This window comes from Protomyctophum parallelum (assembly GCF_964188405.1).
Source record: "Protomyctophum parallelum genome assembly, chromosome: 11".
NCBI lineage: Eukaryota > Metazoa > Chordata > Actinopteri > Myctophiformes > Myctophidae > Protomyctophum > Protomyctophum parallelum.
In genome coordinates this window covers 46,849,115-46,869,901 of record NC_139707.1, presented here as the reverse complement: position 1 = coordinate 46,869,901, position 20,787 = coordinate 46,849,115, and the positions used below count along the sequence as shown (strand labels likewise).

The 20,787-nt window shown below is 41.4% G+C and overlaps 1 protein-coding gene across 1 annotated transcript in view; it reads right to left on the bottom strand.

Moving 5' to 3' along the window:
- Window positions 1-20,787, bottom strand: part of LOC310867192 (striated muscle preferentially expressed protein kinase-like) — a 119,423-nt gene that overhangs the window by 48,181 nt on the left and 50,455 nt on the right. The window contains 3 exon segments of the mRNA XM_083777055.1: window positions 1,648-1,854; window positions 3,390-3,494; window positions 4,181-4,300. Of these exon segments, the coding sequence (XP_083633181.1) occupies window positions 1,648-1,854; window positions 3,390-3,494; window positions 4,181-4,300 (432 nt within the window).

Here is a 20,787-nt window from a genome sequence, read left to right as displayed (position 1 = left end):
CCGTTCATAGACTGTAACGGTAGCCACGCCCCTCAGAACATACGCGACTTTATGGTCATTTTTTTAATAAATGGGACCATAATTTTCCAAAAAGAATATTATGACATGAGAAATGAGACTTTAAACTAGTGACTGGAAGCAGAAAGTATTCATGACCATGTTTATTAAGGTAATACAGTCTAGGTGAAGTTGGGCCCAAATACATGGACCTCTATGGAGCTATGGGTTTTTTTGGGCCCAATGACAGCGCCACAACAGGCCATTATATGAACTTTCAGGAAGTCCCGATTTCCTTAGTGGCTTCACGAAATATCTGTCTGACTGCCCCCGTGTATATGCCACACAGCCAGACCCCTGAGTTCTTCACCAATTGCTCTATTAGCGGGGGTCGGACTTCAGAAATCAGCAAGATTTGGCTTTTGGTGACTAGTTTCTGAATTTTGGTGTGGTGTGGGTATAAGGATTTCAAAAAGCTGTGTAAACGCGTTGAGAGCGCCCCCTAGTGGACTGTTTGCACAGTCTCAAATATTGAATACATATGGTTGAAAACCAAAATAATTGATAAAAGAGATTTTGTTGGTGTTGGTGCCTTTTAAGTTGTTCGTTTTCTGTAAACTTTTAGTATGTTATTTAGCACACCCAATGGTAACAGAAAAATCTCTTCTATCAATTATTTGGGGTTCCAACCATAATATACTGACATATCTAATAGTGGTTTCATTGTAAACCGACCACTAGGGGGGCGAGCCAAATGAGTTTGCGATGGTTTTTGAAAACCTTATGCCTTATTGTACCTAACACCATCTGATTTATTTGTATATTTAAGTTATTTGTCATATCTGCGCTGTGCAATTTGTGATTACGAAGGCTAAAAGTCAAACACAAATAGTACATATAAAAAAAAACCCCACACAATTAAATAGCGAATCGCTTAAACCCATTTTGGGTTTAAGCGATTCGCTTGACATGTTTTAAACATTGTTATACTTTAGCTATTGACAAATAGCAGATCTACAAACTCATAGCGTGCCACCGAGTGGCGCGCTACGAGCTTGTAGGTCTGCTATTTTTGAAAAAATCGTTCAAATGTGGCGCAAATCATTGAATATATATTTCAGAGCGAACATTTTTAACTAAAATATTTGCTTCTGGGGGGGGTCCCTGGAACTATATATTTTGAGATGGGGGTCCGTGGCCCAATAGAGATAATTCTGGGGGTCCTTGACATGAAAAAGGTTGAGCACCACTGACAGAAAACATTTAGGATTTAGAAGCCTTTTTTTTTTAATCGACCTCAGTCCAAAATCGCTTAATTATTTGCGTGACAATGAATGAGTCAGCGTAAATGTTTGTAACGGTTGCTTTTGGTGTTAGCATTATGTTATGCTTTAGCTATTGAAAATAGCAGATCTACAAGCTCATAGCGCGCCACCGAGTGGCGCGCTATGAGCTTGTAGGTCTGCTATTTTTGAAAAATCGAAGAACCACTGACATAGAAACATAGCTTTTTCAGAAAACTGTCAGGATGTATAGAAGACATTTTTTAGAATCTGATCTCAGGTCAGAATGGGTTAATAATGAAACTGTCAGGATGTAATAGATTTTTTTTAGAATCTGATCTCAGGTCAGAATGGCTTCATTCTGTACCTCTGTCCAGCAGCTGCACGGGCTCCGTGGCGGGGGAGGGCTTGCTGAAGGCCTTGGAGGTGATGGTGAGGATCCTGAAGGCGAAGCGGACCCCCTTACTGAGGGTACTGATGGTGTAGGTGGTCTCCTTCAGGCTGGACGCGATGATGGTCCACTGGATGGAGCCCAGGGCCTGCTGCTGGATGGCGTACATCAGGGAGCTGGGATCTGAACACAAAACCAGTTCAGTTGTTTTTGGCAGCAACATTTCCATTTTAGTTTTAGTAAAACTTTGACAGGAAAAGACTCGCTCACCGTATAGAAAATAGAAGTAAAACCCCTTAGACTGAGACTTGAGAAAATACATTTTCTTTTCTTTTATCATGCTCATAAAGTGCTCTGTGCTCAAAGTGCACTAATGGCTGATAATTCACTTGCTGAAAATAGCCTACTCTCACCTATGGTCAGCGGCCAAAATTAGTTTTCTTCGACGGGCGGCTGGCATCTCCCTTAGGGCCGATTCATACTCCTATTTTAGAGCCGAATAAAAGTGGGTTCGGCTCTGTAGAGCCTACAATTTGGGGGGGGCGGGTACCGTCCTAAAGTCGGCTCTTCGGTGCTACTGAAAATTTCTGACGAGCCGAAATAATTTCGGCACTACAGCGCCGAAACAGCGGTGAAAGTATGAATCGGCCCTTAGAGATAGGGTGAGAAGTTCAGTCACACGAGAGAGACTCGGAGTAGAACCGCTGCTCCTTCGCCTGGAAAGGAGCCAGCTGAGGTGGTTCGGGCATCTGGTTAGGATGCCTCTCGGGCGCCTCCCTAGGGAAGTCCTCGACGCACGTCCCACTGGGAGGAGACCCCGGGGCAGACCAAGGATCACGTCCCACTGGGAGGAGACCCCGGGGAAGTCCAAGGCGCAGTTGGAGGAAACACATCGACTCACTGGCCTTGGAACGTCTCGGAATTCCCCAGGAGGAAGTGTTGTCTTGGAAGTCTGGAGCACTCTGGTGGAGCTGTTGCCCCCGCAACCCGACTACGGATAAGCGGTTGAAGATGGATGGATGAAAATAGCCGATCTACAAAGCTGCTATTTTCAGCATGCAACCGATTATTGTAAAATAACTTATACATGGATCTCTTGTCCACTAGTCCCTTCCTAGCATTTTAGTCTAGTTTTTATTTGTTAACGTACCGATGGAAGGTTCCAGTCTCCTGGGTTTATAAATGAGGTGGTTCTGTTATGGAAGGGTCCAGTCTCCTGGGTTTATAAATGAGGTGGTTCTGTTATGGAAGGGTCCAGTCTCCTGGGTTTATAAATGAGGTGGTTCTGTTATGGAAGGGTCCAGTCTCCTGGGTTTATAAATGAGGTGGTTCTGTTATACGTAGCGATGGATGGGTCCAGTCTCCTGGGTTTATAAATGAGGTGGTTCTGTTATGGAAGGGTCCAGTCTCCTGGGTTTATAAATGAGGTGGTTCTGTTATACGTAGCGATGGATGGGTCCAGTCTCCTGGGTTTATAAATGAGGTGTTTCTGTTATATACGTAGCGATGGAAGGGTCCAGTCTCCTGGGTTTATAAATGAGGTGGTTCTGGTATACGTACCGATGGAAGGGTCCAGTCTCCTGGGTTTATAAATGAGGTGGTTCTGTTATGGAAGGGTCCAGTCTCCTGGGTTTATAAATGAGGTGGTTCTGGTATACGTACCGATGGAAGGGTCCAGTCTCCTGGGTTTATAAATGAGGTGGTTCTGGTATACGTACCGATGGAAGGGTCCAGTCTCCTGGGTTTCTTCCAGCTCAAGGTGATGGTTTTCCCAGAGATGGAGTCCACCAGCGGGGCGCCGTCTGGAGGGTCGGGCAGGATGTCTGAAAATGCAACGACAACAATCAGAACATCGCTGCACACACACTGGCTTATCTCTACACCCTTTCATGTTGTTTTTACACAAGTTTATACATCAATAGAAGTCCAAATTATTTCCCTTTCCCCTTGGCCTGTAGCTCACAGCAGTGTTGTTTTTGGGCAGCAAATTTATATTTTTTGTTTTAGTCATCATAGTCCCTTAAATAGTTTTCACTTAGTTTTAGTCTCATTTTAGTCACCTGGAATGTGTCAGTGTTAGTCTAGTTTTAGTCGACTAAATGTCATATGATTTTAGTCGACAAAATCTACAGTTGATTTAGTCGACTAAAATGTGTTTTGACAGGCCTTGATGTCGTTGTAATGACATATTTTACACTTTGGTTGCATGCTGAAAATACCAGATCTACAATCTCGCAACGCGTCGCAGCGCGACGCGTTGCGAGATAAAACCCAGCATAAAACTGGATCTCTTGTCCACTAGTCCCTTCCTTATCATTTAGTCTAGTTTTTATTTGTTGACGAAATTGTCAGTATATTTAGTCTTAGTTTTAGTCATCATAGATTCGTTTTTAATTAGTTTTTATTTAGTTTAGTTAGTCAGTGAAAAAAGGTAGTCGACGAACATTTTTCGTCTTAGTCTTAGTCGATGAAAACAACACTGGTAGTGAGGTAATGATGTCAGTCATACCTGTGACGTAGAGGTGGGCGTAACAGGTGGCCTTGCCCACTTTGTTGGAGATGACGCTCTTGTAGACGCCGCCGTGGGCGTGGCACACGCTGCGGATGACCAGGCTGTGGACGTCCCGGTCTGCAGAGAGAGAAGAGAACACCCACATCACTTTGAGAACGGCAACAAATCGGCAAAACAAATGAAGGAAACGGTGGTTCCAGACCCACAGGAACCACTGACGACCAGAAGGCCACGGGCCCGCTCTGCACAGGAACCATGCAACACAAGATGACTAGCATTACTGTACACACACACACACACACACACACACACACACACACACACACACACACACACACACACACACACACACACACACACACACACACACACACACACACACACACACACACACACACACACACACACACACACACACACGCCACATAAACATGGTTGTCAATGTCTGATATCTGTTATCAAACTATTTTTATTTCAAGGAACCCCCCCCCACCCCCATAACAAATTTGTATATTCTCAGTTCCAGACGCAAAAAGGTCAATTTGGTTCCATGTGTACACTCTGAGTTACAGACCTGTAATGGTCCATTTGGGTCCATTTGGGTCCATTTGGTTCCATGTGTACACTCTGAGTTACAGACCTGTAATGATCCATTTGGGTCCATTTGGTTCCATGTGTACACTCTGAGTTACAGACCTGTAATGGACCATTTGGGTCCATTTGGTTCCATGTGTACACTCTGAGTTACAGACCTGTAATGGTCCATTTGGGTCCATTTGGTTCCATGTGTACACTCTGAGTTACAGACCTGTAATGGTCCATTTGGGTCCATTTGGTTCCATGTGTACACTCTGAGTTACAGACCTGTAATGGTCCATTTGGGTTCATTTGGTTCCATTTGTACACTCTGAGCTAGACCTGTAATGGACCCATTTGGGTCCATTTGGTTCCATTTGTACACTCTGAGTTACAGACCTGTAGGTTCCGTTTGTACACGTACACTCTCTCAGAGACTTTGTTGATATGAGCAACTTTGGGTCAACAAACCAGTCATGATGTTTAGGTATATTGCATATTATATAAATTAATAGAAGATCAGTCAGTCTATCATATGATTCTAAAGTAAAGGGCACGAAAAGCTACTATAGTGTAACCGCATACGGCCTGTTTTGAAACCGAATATACAAAAGATATTTCGACACAACTTTTGACAACAAACTGATGACAAAACGATACAAAAAGAGAGAACTATGACTCATTTCGACTTCATGTTGACATATCCGTGGTGCAGTAGATCATATCATGGAGATGCATGCGGTCCGGTAACACATTTAGACCTGAAGACATTTCTGCAAATGTCTTCTAAATCCTGACAGTTTTCTGAAAAGCCTATGTTTCTATTTTTCAAGTTTTTCATGTTCAAGGACCCCAAAAATATATGTAATTGGCCGCCGACCCCCCATCTGAAAATATGTTGTTCCAGGGACCCCCCATGAAGCAAAGATTGAGTTAAAAACGATCGCTCTGACAGAATATATATTCAAAGATTTGCACCACATTTTCACGATTTTTCAAAAAATAGCAGACCTACAAGCTCGTAGCGTGGCACTCGGTGCCGCGCTATGAGCTTGTAGATCTGCTATTTTTCAATAGCTAAAGTATAACATAATTCTTAAAATTCCCTCCCGTCACTACACCATTGGTTCTCAAAGTTGGGGTCTCAGCTGGTCCTTAGAAGGGTAGAAACTAAAATCAGCCAAAGAATGTATCATTCATATAATGTACAGTACTATGCTGCGTGAATAAACATACAATTTGATAGCATACAGTAGATCACCCAGGTTTTATGGTTTTTCAATCCCGCACACGTGTGCGTGCGTGTATATGTATATGTAAGTGTTGCAACAATTAAAATGTAGAATATGAAATTTTAGCGGTAATATCGTATATACGTAGTACATGCGTGTGGGTATATGGATAGGGTGGCCTGGCTGGGTGTGACTAACGCGGCCTGAATGATTCCGCCCTGCAGCCCTGGTGTGAGATAATGATCTGGACAACAGATGTCAATATGAAGGTGAGGATAACATTGACCACTTCCTCTAAGTCTCTCCTTTCTTTCGTAATCTTTTTTGTCATCAGACGGACAGCTTGGTCAGATACTTTGTTGACGTTTTGTTAACTCATCCTCCTGCTGTTAACCCAGTGGTGGAAAGTAACTAAGTACAGTACATTTACTCAAATACTGTACTTAAGTACAATTTTGAGGTATTTGCACTTTAATTGATTCCAATTTCCAATACATTTACATCTACTCCACTACATCTCAGAGCCAACATTTGTACTTTTACTCCACTACAATTATTTGAAAACTTTAGTTACTAGTTACTTTGGAGATTTACATTTTGATCAGAAAAACATACATTACTGTAACCACTTCAACCCTATATACATTTCGACCATTTGAAAATAGCTGATCTATAAGCTCACAATGCGTCACGATTAGAGCTGGGACTCGATTAAAAAAATTAATCTAATTAATCAGAGGCTTTGCGATTAATTAATCTAGATTAATCGCATTTTAATCGCATATCAATATTTGACCCGAGAACAGCGAGAAACCTTTTTTTTTATGTTTTTTGGTATCCCAGTGAATCAACGAATAGTGACTACAGGATACCACTCATTTTCAACATTTTACTGTAATATACCTGTTGTGGAAATAATAATAAAAAGTCACCCAATTCTGTGTTGCCTAGAACTGGAGGTCTGAAAAAAAATTAGTAACAGTAACAAGTACATCTCAGTGACATCACAAAGCTGTACTTACTTCATATTGTTACTGTTTTTTGTCAGACCTCCAGTTCTAGGCAACACAAAATGGGGTGACTTTTTATTATTTCCAGTTTTCAGTACTATAGAAAAGCGCCCAGTGAGAAACGTTCCGCGGTGAAAAAAAAGGTGCGATTAATTTATCTGTAGTTAATCGCGATTAATTTTTCTGTAGTTAATTAATCTAAATTAATCGCAATTAGTCCCGGCCCTAGTCACGATGCATTGTGTGCGACCTCTCTTTTCTATTCAAATATTAATATAAACTAGAAAGGTCGCAATTTTGAAGAAATGCAAAGTGTGGTTGCCGCAGTCGCTTACATAGGCCCCTCCCACTCATTTTGCCAGCAAATTACAATGTTACGTCACCCCTGTGATCATGAATATTTATCTCCCAAAAATCATGTTTTTTCGACAAACGGTTACATTTCTCGCATTTGCGGCGCCCCCTATGGATGAAAATGGAATTGCTTTTGGAACTTGGTTGATTGAACCACACGCGACATGCGATTCAAATTTGGAATGGACCGGACATTCCGTTCGTGATTTATGGCTTTTTTATGTAAAATAGGCCCCTCCTACCATCTTCGGACGACGATTACGGCCGCACGATACGCACTACCAAGATTCTGCAGTTGGTGTTTTAATCGGATAGGTCCGGAGATCATGTGTGCCGATTATTTGGACAAAATCTGTAGGAGGAGGAATGGGCGTGAGTAAGGCTATGGACCAGAGCTACATCCCTACCTGCTTTCTCTGCACCATTTAAGGCCGTTTCCAAATGTTAAAATGTAAATGACCAATATTATTATGAAGAAAACAAGACCTCTAAACCAAATAGAATAACGTTTATACGTTGTTTATGGCTTCTGAATGTAGGTCTTTTAACATGTAAAGTCTATGGAGTGACGTCACGTCAACACCACTATAGGTCTAGAAAGGGGGCGTGGAATGGGGGCGGGGAAGGGCTGTGAGATAGGCCTATTAAGGTTGGTGAGGGGTGCGTTAAGGGTTGGGAGAGGGTTAAGGTTGGGTTTAGGTGTGCTGCTGCCCCGTGGGAGGTTAGGGTGAGGGTGAGGGTTTGAGATATCGGACCAATGATATGTCTGGCTTCAAGCACGAGAGAGAGGTGGAAGCAAACGCAGGTGGATGTCGTCACAGCAGGAAGGAGTGAGGACACATATGCTCCCAAAACGATCTATTGCACAAAACATTACAAAATAAAAGTGTCTATAAAGTAATATGTGAGGGATCTTTGGTGGAATGCATTCATTCACTTGTATATCTTATATATACCTGCTATACATCATTTTGACTAAAACCTGTCAGCTCAATAAAATGTGTCCTTATTTGTCTTTGAACTTTTATTTAACATCGTTGGTGTTGGTGTTCTTAAAACTGGACAGTTGTGTGTTGTGTAACTTTAGAGAGATCATGACATGATAGCAGGGAAACTGCATAAGCGCGTGTGTGTGTGCGTGTGTGTGTGTGTGTGTGCGTGTGTGTGTGTGTGTGTGTGTGTGTGTGTGTGTGTGTGTGTGTGTGAGCGTGTGCGTGTGTGTGGGTGGGTGGGTGTGTGGGTGTGTGTGTGAGCGTGTGTGTGTGGGTGGGTGGGTGTGTGTGTGCATACAATGTGAGCTGTCAAAATAACAGCGCTGTCATCGTTTAGGGTAGTGCAGATAGTATATACACTCAGTGTGTTGTGAACAGATCAAAAACCTGCAGGAAGAATATGAACTCATAAAGGTACAGATCGATGGCTGTAGCGAGGCATTCTGAAAACATCGAGGTCCAAGATGGAGACGAAGATGATGCAGACTACGAGAATGACACCATCGTCACTGCAAGAAGAACTACCGAAGAAGGACATTATGAGAGTCTTGATCTGAAGAAGATAGGCGATGCCGTCTATGGTGATCTACGCACCAAGAAGAAGAAGCCGTCTGGTAAGAGATATTACTAAGACTAAAAATCACCAATACAAACACGTTTAAACCTTTTAAAACCATAGGGTCAACCATTTTAAATGATCTCCCTCCCTCCTTCTCCCACAGTATGTATGTGTGTGTGTGTGTGTGTGTGTGTGTGTGTGTGTGTGTGTGCATGTGTGTTGTGTGGGTGTGCAAGAGAGAGAGAGAGAGAGAGAGAGAGAGAGAGAAACTGTAGCAAAGCCCCGAATGCCAAGATAAAAGAGCATTCACGCTCGCTTTACATCTTATGTATATTTGTTAGTTCTCTGACTGAATTAACTAACTAGTACATAATTTACTAAAAATCATGATAAGTGCCATTTTCATTAAACCAATCGAGGACTCTAAGAGTAATAATCAAGATATTTACCATTTGTTAACTTAAAGGTATATTCAGTGATTTCACTCAAAAAACCTTAGGTTTCGTTTTTGGCTGTGGGACCCAGCCGTTCGTCCAATCAGGATAGAGAGTCAAAAACGAAACCTAAGGTTTTTTGACCCCCAGGGGTTAACTGGGGACAGGGAGGAACTCCTTATATGGCCAGCACACTCTATAGTAGGGAGGATTATCACAACAAAACAAAAAAATAAGTGATATTTGAATTAAGTGAAATCACTGAATATACCTTTAATAGTTCAAGCCTCTCATCCTTGAAAGCTGTCTACATATATTTATGCTTTTCCAGTCTTTTTTTCTTTTTACTTAAATTTTTATCCCACGATTTTGTAACCCAGTTTTTCTTTTCACCCAGTGCCAATTATCTAATGTAATCCTGGGCGCTACACTTCCTCTGCCAACCTGGGGGGGCAGCGGACTGACCTCATGCCTCCTTCTATGCATGAGGAGTCCAAGCTGCTTCTTTTCACCTGAGAGAGGGGAATTTCCCCGGCCGGACGTAGCGCGTGGAAGGGACACGTTATTCCGACCAGTTCCTTTCCCCTCCATCAGGCGCCCCGGCTGGCCAGGGGGAGGTAGTTTTAGAGACCAGGATTACGGCATGTTTTTGTGAGGGTATCTACCCTAGGGGACACGGGGAGAACATGCAAACTCCACACAGTCTTGACAAAGAATGTGAGACAGAGGAGAGGAGATTTGAGGCCGAGGACAGTTATAGAAGTGATTCACCTTATGTGAAGTATTTTAGAGGTAATTTCAAAGTACTTTGGTCCGGTTGAGTTTAGCTAACGGCATTTACTCTTATCTTGTTTTTGTCTTAACAGGGAGAAGGCCTTTCAGAGTTGCTGTGGGTGTTGCTGTGTGTCTGGGAACGCTGTGTTTTGTACTGACGGGTGTGACCACAGGCCTGGGCCTGAGCTGTGAGTATTGCATGGAGTTTGTTGCCTGACATTTTCTAGCTGTGACAAATATTAAGGCCTTGTTTAAAAAGCTGAAGTCTTGCGCACATCCAGTTCCTCCGCTGGTGCTGGACAAAGGTAGATGCATACAGGAAACAATTAAGGCCACCACAGCTTTAACCCAAAATGTTGACATTATTATTATTATTATTATTTATTTTTGTAATCAAATTCATCGTTTCTTTTTGTATTACTACATTGCATGATATGCATCTGAAAAGTATGATGAATAAAGTAGTGTTGACAAGTGACAATGCACATGAAAAAAGGATAATTAACTAGAGAAAGTGCCCTTCTGGGCACAGGTCTCCACCAGGATAGGAATGTAGGACATTGATCACATGACTATGGAGATCATGTGTACCGATTTGCGTGAAATTTTGATAAAATAATAATAGAAAATGTGTTTTACATATGTCGGCCTCCTGGTGGCGCTATAAAGAGCAGATGTGAAAAATTCCAGGCAAAGGTTTTTCCTTGGCCTCTAGGGAGTTGGCATACAAAGTTATCCACAGATCCGTGCAGTTAGAGGTAAAAACACTTTTCGGCCAGTTATAGCGCCACCTTGAGGCTGAGTTGAAATTGTTCATGTGGCATTTTGTCCTCGGCCTAGTGGGAATGTGGGTGCACAATTTCACGGAAATCACGCGATGTGTTCATGATTTGCAGCATTTTGTTTGAAACTGAGCACTCCTGTGAATTTTGGAAGCCAATCTTAACCAATCAGGATGGAGTGTGAGAAATCTGAAAGACCGGTTTTGTTGAATGGCTCTAGAGAGACTGTGTACCAATTTGCGTGATGTTTGGACAAAATCTGTAGGTGTACTGTGCAAAAACTTGTTTTGCACAAAGCGGCCTCCTGGTGGCGCTATAACAGGCCGTTCTGGAAAGTTTGGGGCAGAGGTTCATCGTTGGCATCCAGGGAGTGTGTGTGCAAAATTTGGCATCGATGGGGTTAACGGTGGCCGAGATTAGCTGCTCACGGACGGACGGACGGACGGACACACGGACACACGGACGGACGGAGTGCAAAACATACTCTCCCCACATGCCTTCGGCCTGGTGGAGACAACAACGTTGAGATTTTCTTCTCAAATAAAGTGTTCCACCACAGATGCTTGACCTCATCATGAACAGTAGCGATAACTGTCTTTATCATCCATTTCTGTCCTTCGCAGATCGTTCACCCTGGAGTAACATCATGGCCAACGACACCCTGGTACATGATCATAACACGCTGTCCAACAAGTCCAACTGCCATACTCTGATCTTGGAGAATACCAAACTGACGCAGGAGAAAAACCGGCTAAAGTCCGTCCTCACCGACCTGATGCAGGAGAAGAACCAGCTAATGTCCGTCAACACCGACCTGACGCAGGAGAAGAACCAGCTTCAAAGTGAAGTAAACCAGCTGAAGACACAGACAGCAGGTGAGAGAAGATACAAAATAACTTAAATAATATCATTGATATTTTAATTATTAGGTAGAGATTCTGCGATCAGATTCTAAAAATGTCTTCTACATCCTGACAGTTTTCGGAAAAAGCTATGTTTCTATGTCAGTCGCTCTTCGATTTAAATTTTCAATAGCTTAAGCATAACATAACACCAAAAGGGGTTCCCGCCCAAAATGGGTTAATTACAAGTACAAATAAGTACAAATACCAGAAAAGTTTACTTGCGTAAATGTGTGGAGTAGAAAACATTGATATAATAGATGAATAGTTTTGCCTCCACTCCACTACATCTCTGACTACTATTATTATTATGTGTTAGAATTCATTATCAGTACATTGAAAATCCATCAGTAAATACCCTGTTTGATGTTTTTAGACAAGTCGTGTCCCGGTGGATGGGAGAAGTTTGGACGCAGCTGTTACTACAGAACTACTGAATATAAATCATGGCAGGGAGCTAGAGATTACTGTCAGAGTCAAGGAGCTGATCTGGTGGTCATTAACAGTGGAGAAGAACAGGTTAGTTGTGTCCGTGTCCGTGTGTGTGTGTCCCTGTGTGTGTGTGTGTGTGTGTGTGTGTGTGTGTGTGTGTGTGTGTGTGTGTGTGTGTGTGTGTGTGTGTGTGTGTGTGTGTGTGTGTGTGTGTGTGTGTGTGTGTGTGTGTGTGTGTGTGTGTGTCTGTCCCCGTGTGTGAGGGTGTGTGTGTGTGTGTGTGTGTGTGTGTGTGTGTGTGTGTGTGTGTGTGTGTGTGTGTGTGCTGAGTGTGTCCAGGTGTCCATCATCCAGATAGGACTCAAGGAAATAGGGTGCTATTTTTCCATTTTTTTTGACGATGGGTTCTCAGATTGTCCACATAGTTGCATGTGATCTAATTCCATGATTATAGTGAATGTATTGGATACAATTAATGATGATTCAATCATGTACAAATAATCAGGTATTCATCAATGGATTGAGCAGTGGGGGTTTTTCATGGATTGGTCTGACCAGGACTGGGCGCAGCTGGACGTGGCTGGATGGAACACCACTGACAACACAGTGAGACATTTCACATGTTTTCATATTGTAATTCTATCAAAGTCACTGTATGTGAGTACATGTGGGTCAATACATTGTTGTTTATTGTGCAGGTACTGGGCCCGTGGATATCCCCGTGACGCTGAAGACAATGACTGTGCAGGGTACGCTCACAGGACTGACCCTGGAGCATGGTATGATGTGTTATGTTCAAATAAATGGCCCTCAATCTGTGAGAAGTGATGGTTTTCACTTCATTGATCAAACTGCAGCTCAGTGTTTCTGCTCCAGTAGTAATTAGTGAAGATCATATAAATCCAAACATTTAAGTACAAACAGTGTTGGAAAAAGTACTTTCTACTTAAGTAAAAGTATCAATAATGCAGAATTAAAAATACTCTGTTGCAAGTAAAAGACCGGAATTCAAAAGTAGGCCTACAAAAGTTCTGGCATTAAGATTTACTTAAAGTACCAAAAGTAAAAGTACTCATTATGTAGAATGTCTATCATTTCAAGTTTTCAAATGTCTAAAAATCGTTTTGAAAATAGCAGATCTACAAGCTCTCAATGAGTCATAATAATGTTAGCTAGTAAGATCAAATGATCGAAATGTATATTGGGCTGAAGTTACTTGTTACTGTAATAATAATAAAAATTTACAAAGTAACTAGTAACTAAAGTTTTCTAAAAAAAAATGTTGAGTAAAAGTACAATATTAGGATCTGAGATGTAGTGGAGTAGAAATAATTATAGTATTTGAATTGGAAATACTCAGTAAAGTACAAATACAGCAAAATTGTACTTAAGTGAAAGTCTCAATTACTTTAGACCACCGAGTACAAACTGTTGTAGCCATAACCACTTTAACGCATTAACACCAGGAAAGCAGGTGTCATTTTAGATTCAAGCGTTCAAAAATAGAAGATATTCAAGCTGTCACAGCTTGGTGCCATGCACGCTGACACTATGCGAGCTTGTACATCTGCTATACAAGTGAGCTTGTACATCAGTGATTTTCAGTGTTGCCTCTTTCTTATGTTATAGTATGGTTTGTTCAAAAGGAAGGGTTGACCGCACAACTGTACGGACAACCCTTCCTTTTCATTGTACGTATATTTCTTGTTCAGCACCTGTAGAATTTCTGGAGATGTGCGTGCTTCCTGTTGGCTCCTCCTATCTATAGTATAGTTTGTTGCATTAGTTTTGATGTAATAAGTGCTTTTTTGTAATTATTTTATTGGTATTTTATAATTTGCTGTCATCTGCGGCTCGGGCACCTTTGCTCTGGAACTCCCTGGCCTTGGCCCTTAGATTAGCAGAATCAGTGCATTCTTTTAAAAACGCTTTTAAAAACACATCTGTATGCCAAGTGTTTTTCCTAATATGTGACCAAATTTGACTGGGAGACTGCCATTGGATTCTTTTGAATTTTTGTTTTTTTCATATCATATCAAAGCAGGGAATCATAGCTTCAAATTGACATATTGGTTGTTCAGTTTGACCCACCAGTTTTGGAGATATGGCTTATAGAGTAATGTCTTGCAGAGAAACAGCGAGTTGAGAAAACAGGCTTGAAAGGTTCACTTCTGTGGTCTCTAACATTACACCTAGCTACATGTTTAAGCATTTATTTCATATTTACATGTCTTCTGTGGTCTCTAACATTACACCTAGCTACATGTTTAAGCATTTATTTCATATTTACATGTCTTCTGTGGTCTCTAACATTACACCTAGCTACATGTTTAAGCATTTATTTCATATTTACATGTCAATTTCAGCTTTGACACTTATTCCAGACATGCTCTAGTATGTGAAGAGTCTGCCTGTGCTATTAACTCATTTTGGAAAAAAAAGTTTTTCTCCTCTGGTGAAAAGCTGGAATGTGCGCGATGGCAGTCTCTCAGTCAAATCTGGTCACATATTGTTTTTAAATTGTCTTATTGATCTGTTATTTTCTTTTTATGTTTTATTGTCTCTGTTGTTTTGATGTTTGTCGCGTTTATTCCGGGTGGTGGGCTCATTATAATATTAAGTGCCGACCCAGCTTATATTTGTAACTTCATGTTGTGTTGTATATGTATAGATGTTAGTGCTATTAAAGGAGAATTCCATGCTAGAATGCTTTCTTAACTTTTTTACCTTTCTTTGTAGTTGTTACGTCCCCACCAAAGAGGTCCAGGTGTTTTTTTGTGCAAAAACTCCTTATTGGCTATTTCCATTACCATAAGCCCTCAATGAATTGCATTGAATGGGAATTGAATGGGGCTATGGGGTGTTGTGCTAATTCGCTTATTTCCATCTAAATAAGTAGTAAAGTGTGCCGCTTGGGATATTATTTAAATTATGAAGAGAGGATATATACAAAAGAATAATAATTTTGAGCAAAGGAAATAAGCAAATTAGCACAACACCCCATAGCCCCATTCAATTCCCATTCAATTCAATGCAATTCATTGAGGGCTTATGGTAGGGGAAATAGCCAATAAGGAGCTTTTGCACAAAATAACACCTGGACCTCTTTGGTGGGGACGTAACAACTACAAAGAAAGGTAAGAAAGCCTTTTAGTGTGGAATTCTCCTTTAAGGAAGTTCACTGCCTATACAGTAAATACTCTGTGTTATATAAGAACAGAAATCCTCTTATCAACCAATTACAGTATCTCAGGGATGTAGATATTAATACAGTCAGTTGGGGGGTAAAATGTGTTACACTACTACTATTAAGGGAGATGCTTGGTGCGTATACTATGGGATCACAGTGAAGTAGGCAATCTGCAGGAGGAAGTATCAGAGGTCAAGAGGCGTGCTTTCACAGGATATGAGGCAGGATGCGCGCCGGATTCTAGTTCATTCTAAAGCAATGTAGTGAACAGGAGACATGGCGTTTGCATAAGTCTTTATAATGTGTTAATAAGTACAGTTAAATGCTCTGTCATAATGATACGCTTGTGCAGTCGCTAGATCTGTGTGAATTAATAGTATGTGTTGTGTTTCCTTTGCGTTTCAGTTTATTACCTAATGCCACTAATGTCGCGACTAATGCCGCAATCTCTGAATATCTTGTGCTATAATGATTAAGAACAATCAGTTGTGGAAGCTATTGAACTATATCTGATCACGGGCCAGACAAGGCAAATAAGGCTTTTTACTGTATACACAAGTTTAGTAGAAGTGTGTTTGTACGTGTATGAGTGTGTTATGAGATTATAGTAATAAAATGGCCGAAAATAAGTGATTGTTTGCGAGCCTTATTGCAAGTTTGTACATAATGCAATTTTTGATCTTTTTGAACATTTTTATATTTCTGGAGTAATATGTGTTTAGTGTATGAATATTCATGAATATCTCTAGTCAGTCTCTATACTGCCTCCCCCTGGCCAGCCGGGGCGCCTGATGGAGGGGAAAGGAACTGGTCTCTATACTGCCTCCCCCTGGCCAGCCGGGGCGCCTGATGGAGGGGAAAGGAACTGGTCTCTATACTGCCTCCCCCTGGCCAGCCCGGGCGTCTGATGGAGGGGAAAGGAACTGGTCTCTATACTGCCTCCCCCTGGCCAGCCGGGGCGTCTGATGGAGGGGAAAGGAACTGGTCTCTATACTGCCTCCCCCTGGCCAGCCGGGGCGTCTGATGGAGGGGAAAGGAACTGGTCTCTATACTGCCTCCCACTGGCCAGCCGGGGCGTCTGATGGAGGGGAAAGGAACTGGTCTCTATACTGCCTCCCCCTGGCCAGCCGGGGCGTCTGATGGAGGGGAAAGGAACTGGTCTCTATACTGCCTCCCCCTGGCCAGCCGGGGCGCCTGATGGAGGGGAAAGGAACTGGTCTCTATACTGCCTCCCCCTGGCCAGCCAGGGCGCCTGATGGAGGGGAAAGGAACTGGTCTCTATACTGCCTCCCCCTGGCCAGCCGGGGCGCCTGACGGAAGGAACTGGTCTCTATACTGCCTCCCCGTGGCCCCCGTGGCCAGCCGGGGCGCCTGATGGAGGGGAAAGGAACTGGTTGGAAGGAGCAAAGGAGCAACTTGGACACTCATGCATGAAGGAAGCATGAGTTCAAGTCCGTTGATCTCCCCAGGTTGGTGGAGGGTGTGTAGAGCCCAGGATCACATTAGATCATTGACACGGGGGTGAAAAATGGGTTACAAAATCGTGGGATAAAAATAAATAAAAGTATGAATATGCATGAATAATGGTGTTCAGATGTTCATCTAGCAGAGCAGGTTGTAAGATCTTAAAGGGATAGTTCACCCCAAAAAACATCTCTTTAATTAGGGCAGTGATTTTTACTGATTCATTTAGAATTCATTAATTATAGAAAAGAATAACGCAAATGTACACATTATAATCGCGCAGTATTGTGCAGTTTGAAAGTATTGTTTTTTTAATACAGAAGGTCCTTTATCGGCTACATATCCTGAATATATTCCTATAATTGTTGCTACAAAATTGCACTGATCTGTTCAGTACCACCTTGATAAAACAATAAACTATATTTTGTTGCTTAAGCTTATGTATTTATTCACTATTTATTGATTGACTCGTACTCCAAGGACGCCATTTCCTTAACCCATTCAGGCCTGACGTAAAAAAAAAAAAAAAAAATCTAAATCATGACAATTTTCTGAAAGATGAGGCACATTTGAACGATTAAAAAAAAAATAGCAGACCTACAAGCCCATAGCACGCCACCGAGTCGCGCACTATAGCTTGTAGATCTGCTATTTTTCAATAGCAAAATTATAACAATGTTTAAAACACCAAAAGGGGTTCCCAAAATGGTTTAAATTGTGTACATTGCTTTAAAGAAGATGAGTTGTTTGAGAGGTTTCAAGGTTTCAATCTGATCTCAGGTCAGAATGGGTTAAAGAAGATGAGTCGTTTGAGAGGTTTCAAGCCAGCATTTACGTCTAAAAAAAAAATCACACCCGTGTGAAGTGAGGGGCGCTCTTATCAATCAGACATCCTCATGCCGGCCAATCACAATTTGCGTCCTCACTTTTCCGCCTTCGCTTTTCTGCCCTCACTTTTAGCTTCAATATGTACTTTGCTCAGCCAATCAAAGCATTGCTATATATGGGGTGATCAGCCAATCACAAGCCAATGTTTGTGTTCACCCAAACCCGGAAAGCTGGGCATAGGAGGGGCTAGCACCCCTCAAAGACTGTCTCAGAGTGTTCAGTAAGATGCTTTGTCTGCTGAATCTATCGATGTAGAATGATGCACAGAACCAGATGTAATTGTATATTAGTGAAGTATTGAGGTAGATGATGTATATAACCAGATTTACAGTAAGTAGTACAATACTGTACATGTACTTAGTTACTTTCCACAGCTGTATTTAATACCTTGAATATGATTCAGTGTTTCTATACAATTCAAGTAAACAAAAACGTTGAAAATATACAGTAGGCTATATTTTCTAGTGTTTCTGTTTTGGCAATCTGACCATCTGTAATATTCCTCACTGTCACACACTCACTACTGTACATTTGTTGATACTTTAAACTTCTACTCCACTTGTACCTCAGAGGCAAATACTTTTTACTCCACTACAATTATTTGACAACTTTAATTGCAGATTGATTGATTGAATACTTATAGGACCATTCATTTACTACTATGAAAGTGCAGTCTAAGTTGCAGCTGCGTTGCGAAGAACAGATGGCAGCAGTGGCGTGCACAGATAGACACCAGGGGGTGCTAGAGCACCCCCTGCCCTTTTGGCAATGTGCTCTTAAAAAAAACAAAAAAAACGAAAAAATGTTTTATATATTTTCCTAATTTGTAGTGTGTGGACCATGGTGACATTGATCAATTCTTCATAAAAACGCTTCTACTATATTATTTAGGCCCCCCACAATCTAAAGCTATGTTTCTATGTCAGTGGTTCTTCGATACAATAAACAATAGCAGACCTACAAGCTGGGCTCGATTAAAAGAAAACAAATGTTTCAAATGTTGTTGCAAGGTTTTGGGAAACCCTGTAAGGTGTAAGCCCACTGAAGTGCACTAGAACTAACATGACGTTACAATGTTAAAGCCTCAGAACCATGAGGAGATGTTTTGGGAGGTGTCCTGATGTACTTCCAACCCCCCTACCCCATCACACATGAATAAATGCACATGTGCCCGGGGCAGGTTATAATAGTTAACTAAAACTAACTAAAAAACGAAAACTAGAATTAAAAAAACATTTTAGTTAACTGTAACTAAATAAAAAATAAAAATAAATTAAAAACGATAACTAAACTGAAACTGTATTGTGTGTTCACAAAACTAACTAAAACTAACTGAAATTATAGGAAAAATACCCTTAGTTATAGTTTTTATCAATATTTATATGCATTTCGGAAATTAATAATATAAACCTTTTAAATTCATTCGATTAATTTCCTCATTTCTCCAACAAGTTTTAGGGCTGTTTTCAGCACCGTACGGCAGCATGTAGCCACACTTTACATTGCTTGTTTACATTCTGCACTGCCTGAAACTGACATGTTACTTGGAAAATCAAACCCGTCTTAAGTGAGTAGTACTGTACTGTACTGTACTGTACTGTACTGTACTGTACTGTACTGTACTGTACTGTACTGTACTGTACTGTACTGTACTGTACTGTACTGTACTGTACTGTACTGTACTGTACTGTAAGCCCTCCTCCCTGGCCTGTGTGTGTCTGTGTGTTAGGCTGTGCAACAGTGAACAGTGAACAAACGCTATTTTCGTGCTCGGACACTGCCAGGAAAAGTTGGAAGAAAGAGACAGTCCAATATGGGAGAGAGACGCAAGGAAGTGCCTTGTGGAAAAGGATGATAGTAAAATATGCGGAGCACTTCGGAAGGGTATAGGCCTATTATATAAGGATCAGGCATTTGTGGAATGAGCAACACAGCTAAATGTGTGGGTAGCACACATTTGCCAAAACATTTGCCAAAATGGCAAGTGGTTGGTATTTATTCACCCTTGCCACAACAGCTTGGTTTGGTATGGAACAGTATCTCTCTCACGGGCAAGACAGAACTTGTCATCATTAAAGGCAATCTCAATGCAGTGAGATTCTGAAGCCAGTGGTGATCCCATATCTTCAGAATCTTGGACCTAACGCCATCCTCCAGGATGCCAACGCTCGCCCCGTAGAGCCATGCAGGATCACAGAGTACCTCCAAAATGTAGGAGTGGAAATGCTGTGAGTCTAGACCTCAACCCAATTGAACACTTGTGGGATCAGCTTGGGCGTGCTGTACATGCAACCAACAGAACCAAGTGTTGTTTTTTCCTTATTACTGTGGGAGAGTGCAATCATCCAATCCACTAAGCAACTCAAAGCAAGGGTTGGTATACCAACCATTTGCAATTTTGGCACATTTTTGGGGGGCGCTACCCACACGTTTAGCTGTGTTGCTCATTCCACGAATGCCCGATTCTTACAATCTATACAGACTATACCTCGTTGTACAGGTGACAACGATCAACGATTAATATGATATAAAACACAATACCAAATGGTATCATCAAAGAGTTTATATTTTTAAATGGTATATCTTTTAGGTTTTATTACACAATACTTATTGATCTTTTTGAATCCTATACCTGACAAATAAACCAAAGTACGAAAGAAAAACTAAAACTAAACTATAACTAAACTAAAACTAAGCATTTCAACAAAATAAAAACAAAATAAAAACTAGCAAACCAACTAACTAAAACTAACTGAATTAGAAAAAAACAAGTCAAAACTAACTAAAACTAAACTATAATGAAAAAACCAAAACTATTATAACCTCACGCATGCATTCATTCACGCATCGTTTGATTAACCCATTTTGGGCGGGAACCCTTTTGGTGTTTTAAACATTCTGTTAGAATTTAGCTATTGAAAAATAGCAGACCTACAAGCTCATAGCCCGAGTGGCGCGCTACGAGCTTGTAGGCCTGCTATTTTTGAGAAATCGTGAAAATGTGCCTCAAATTTG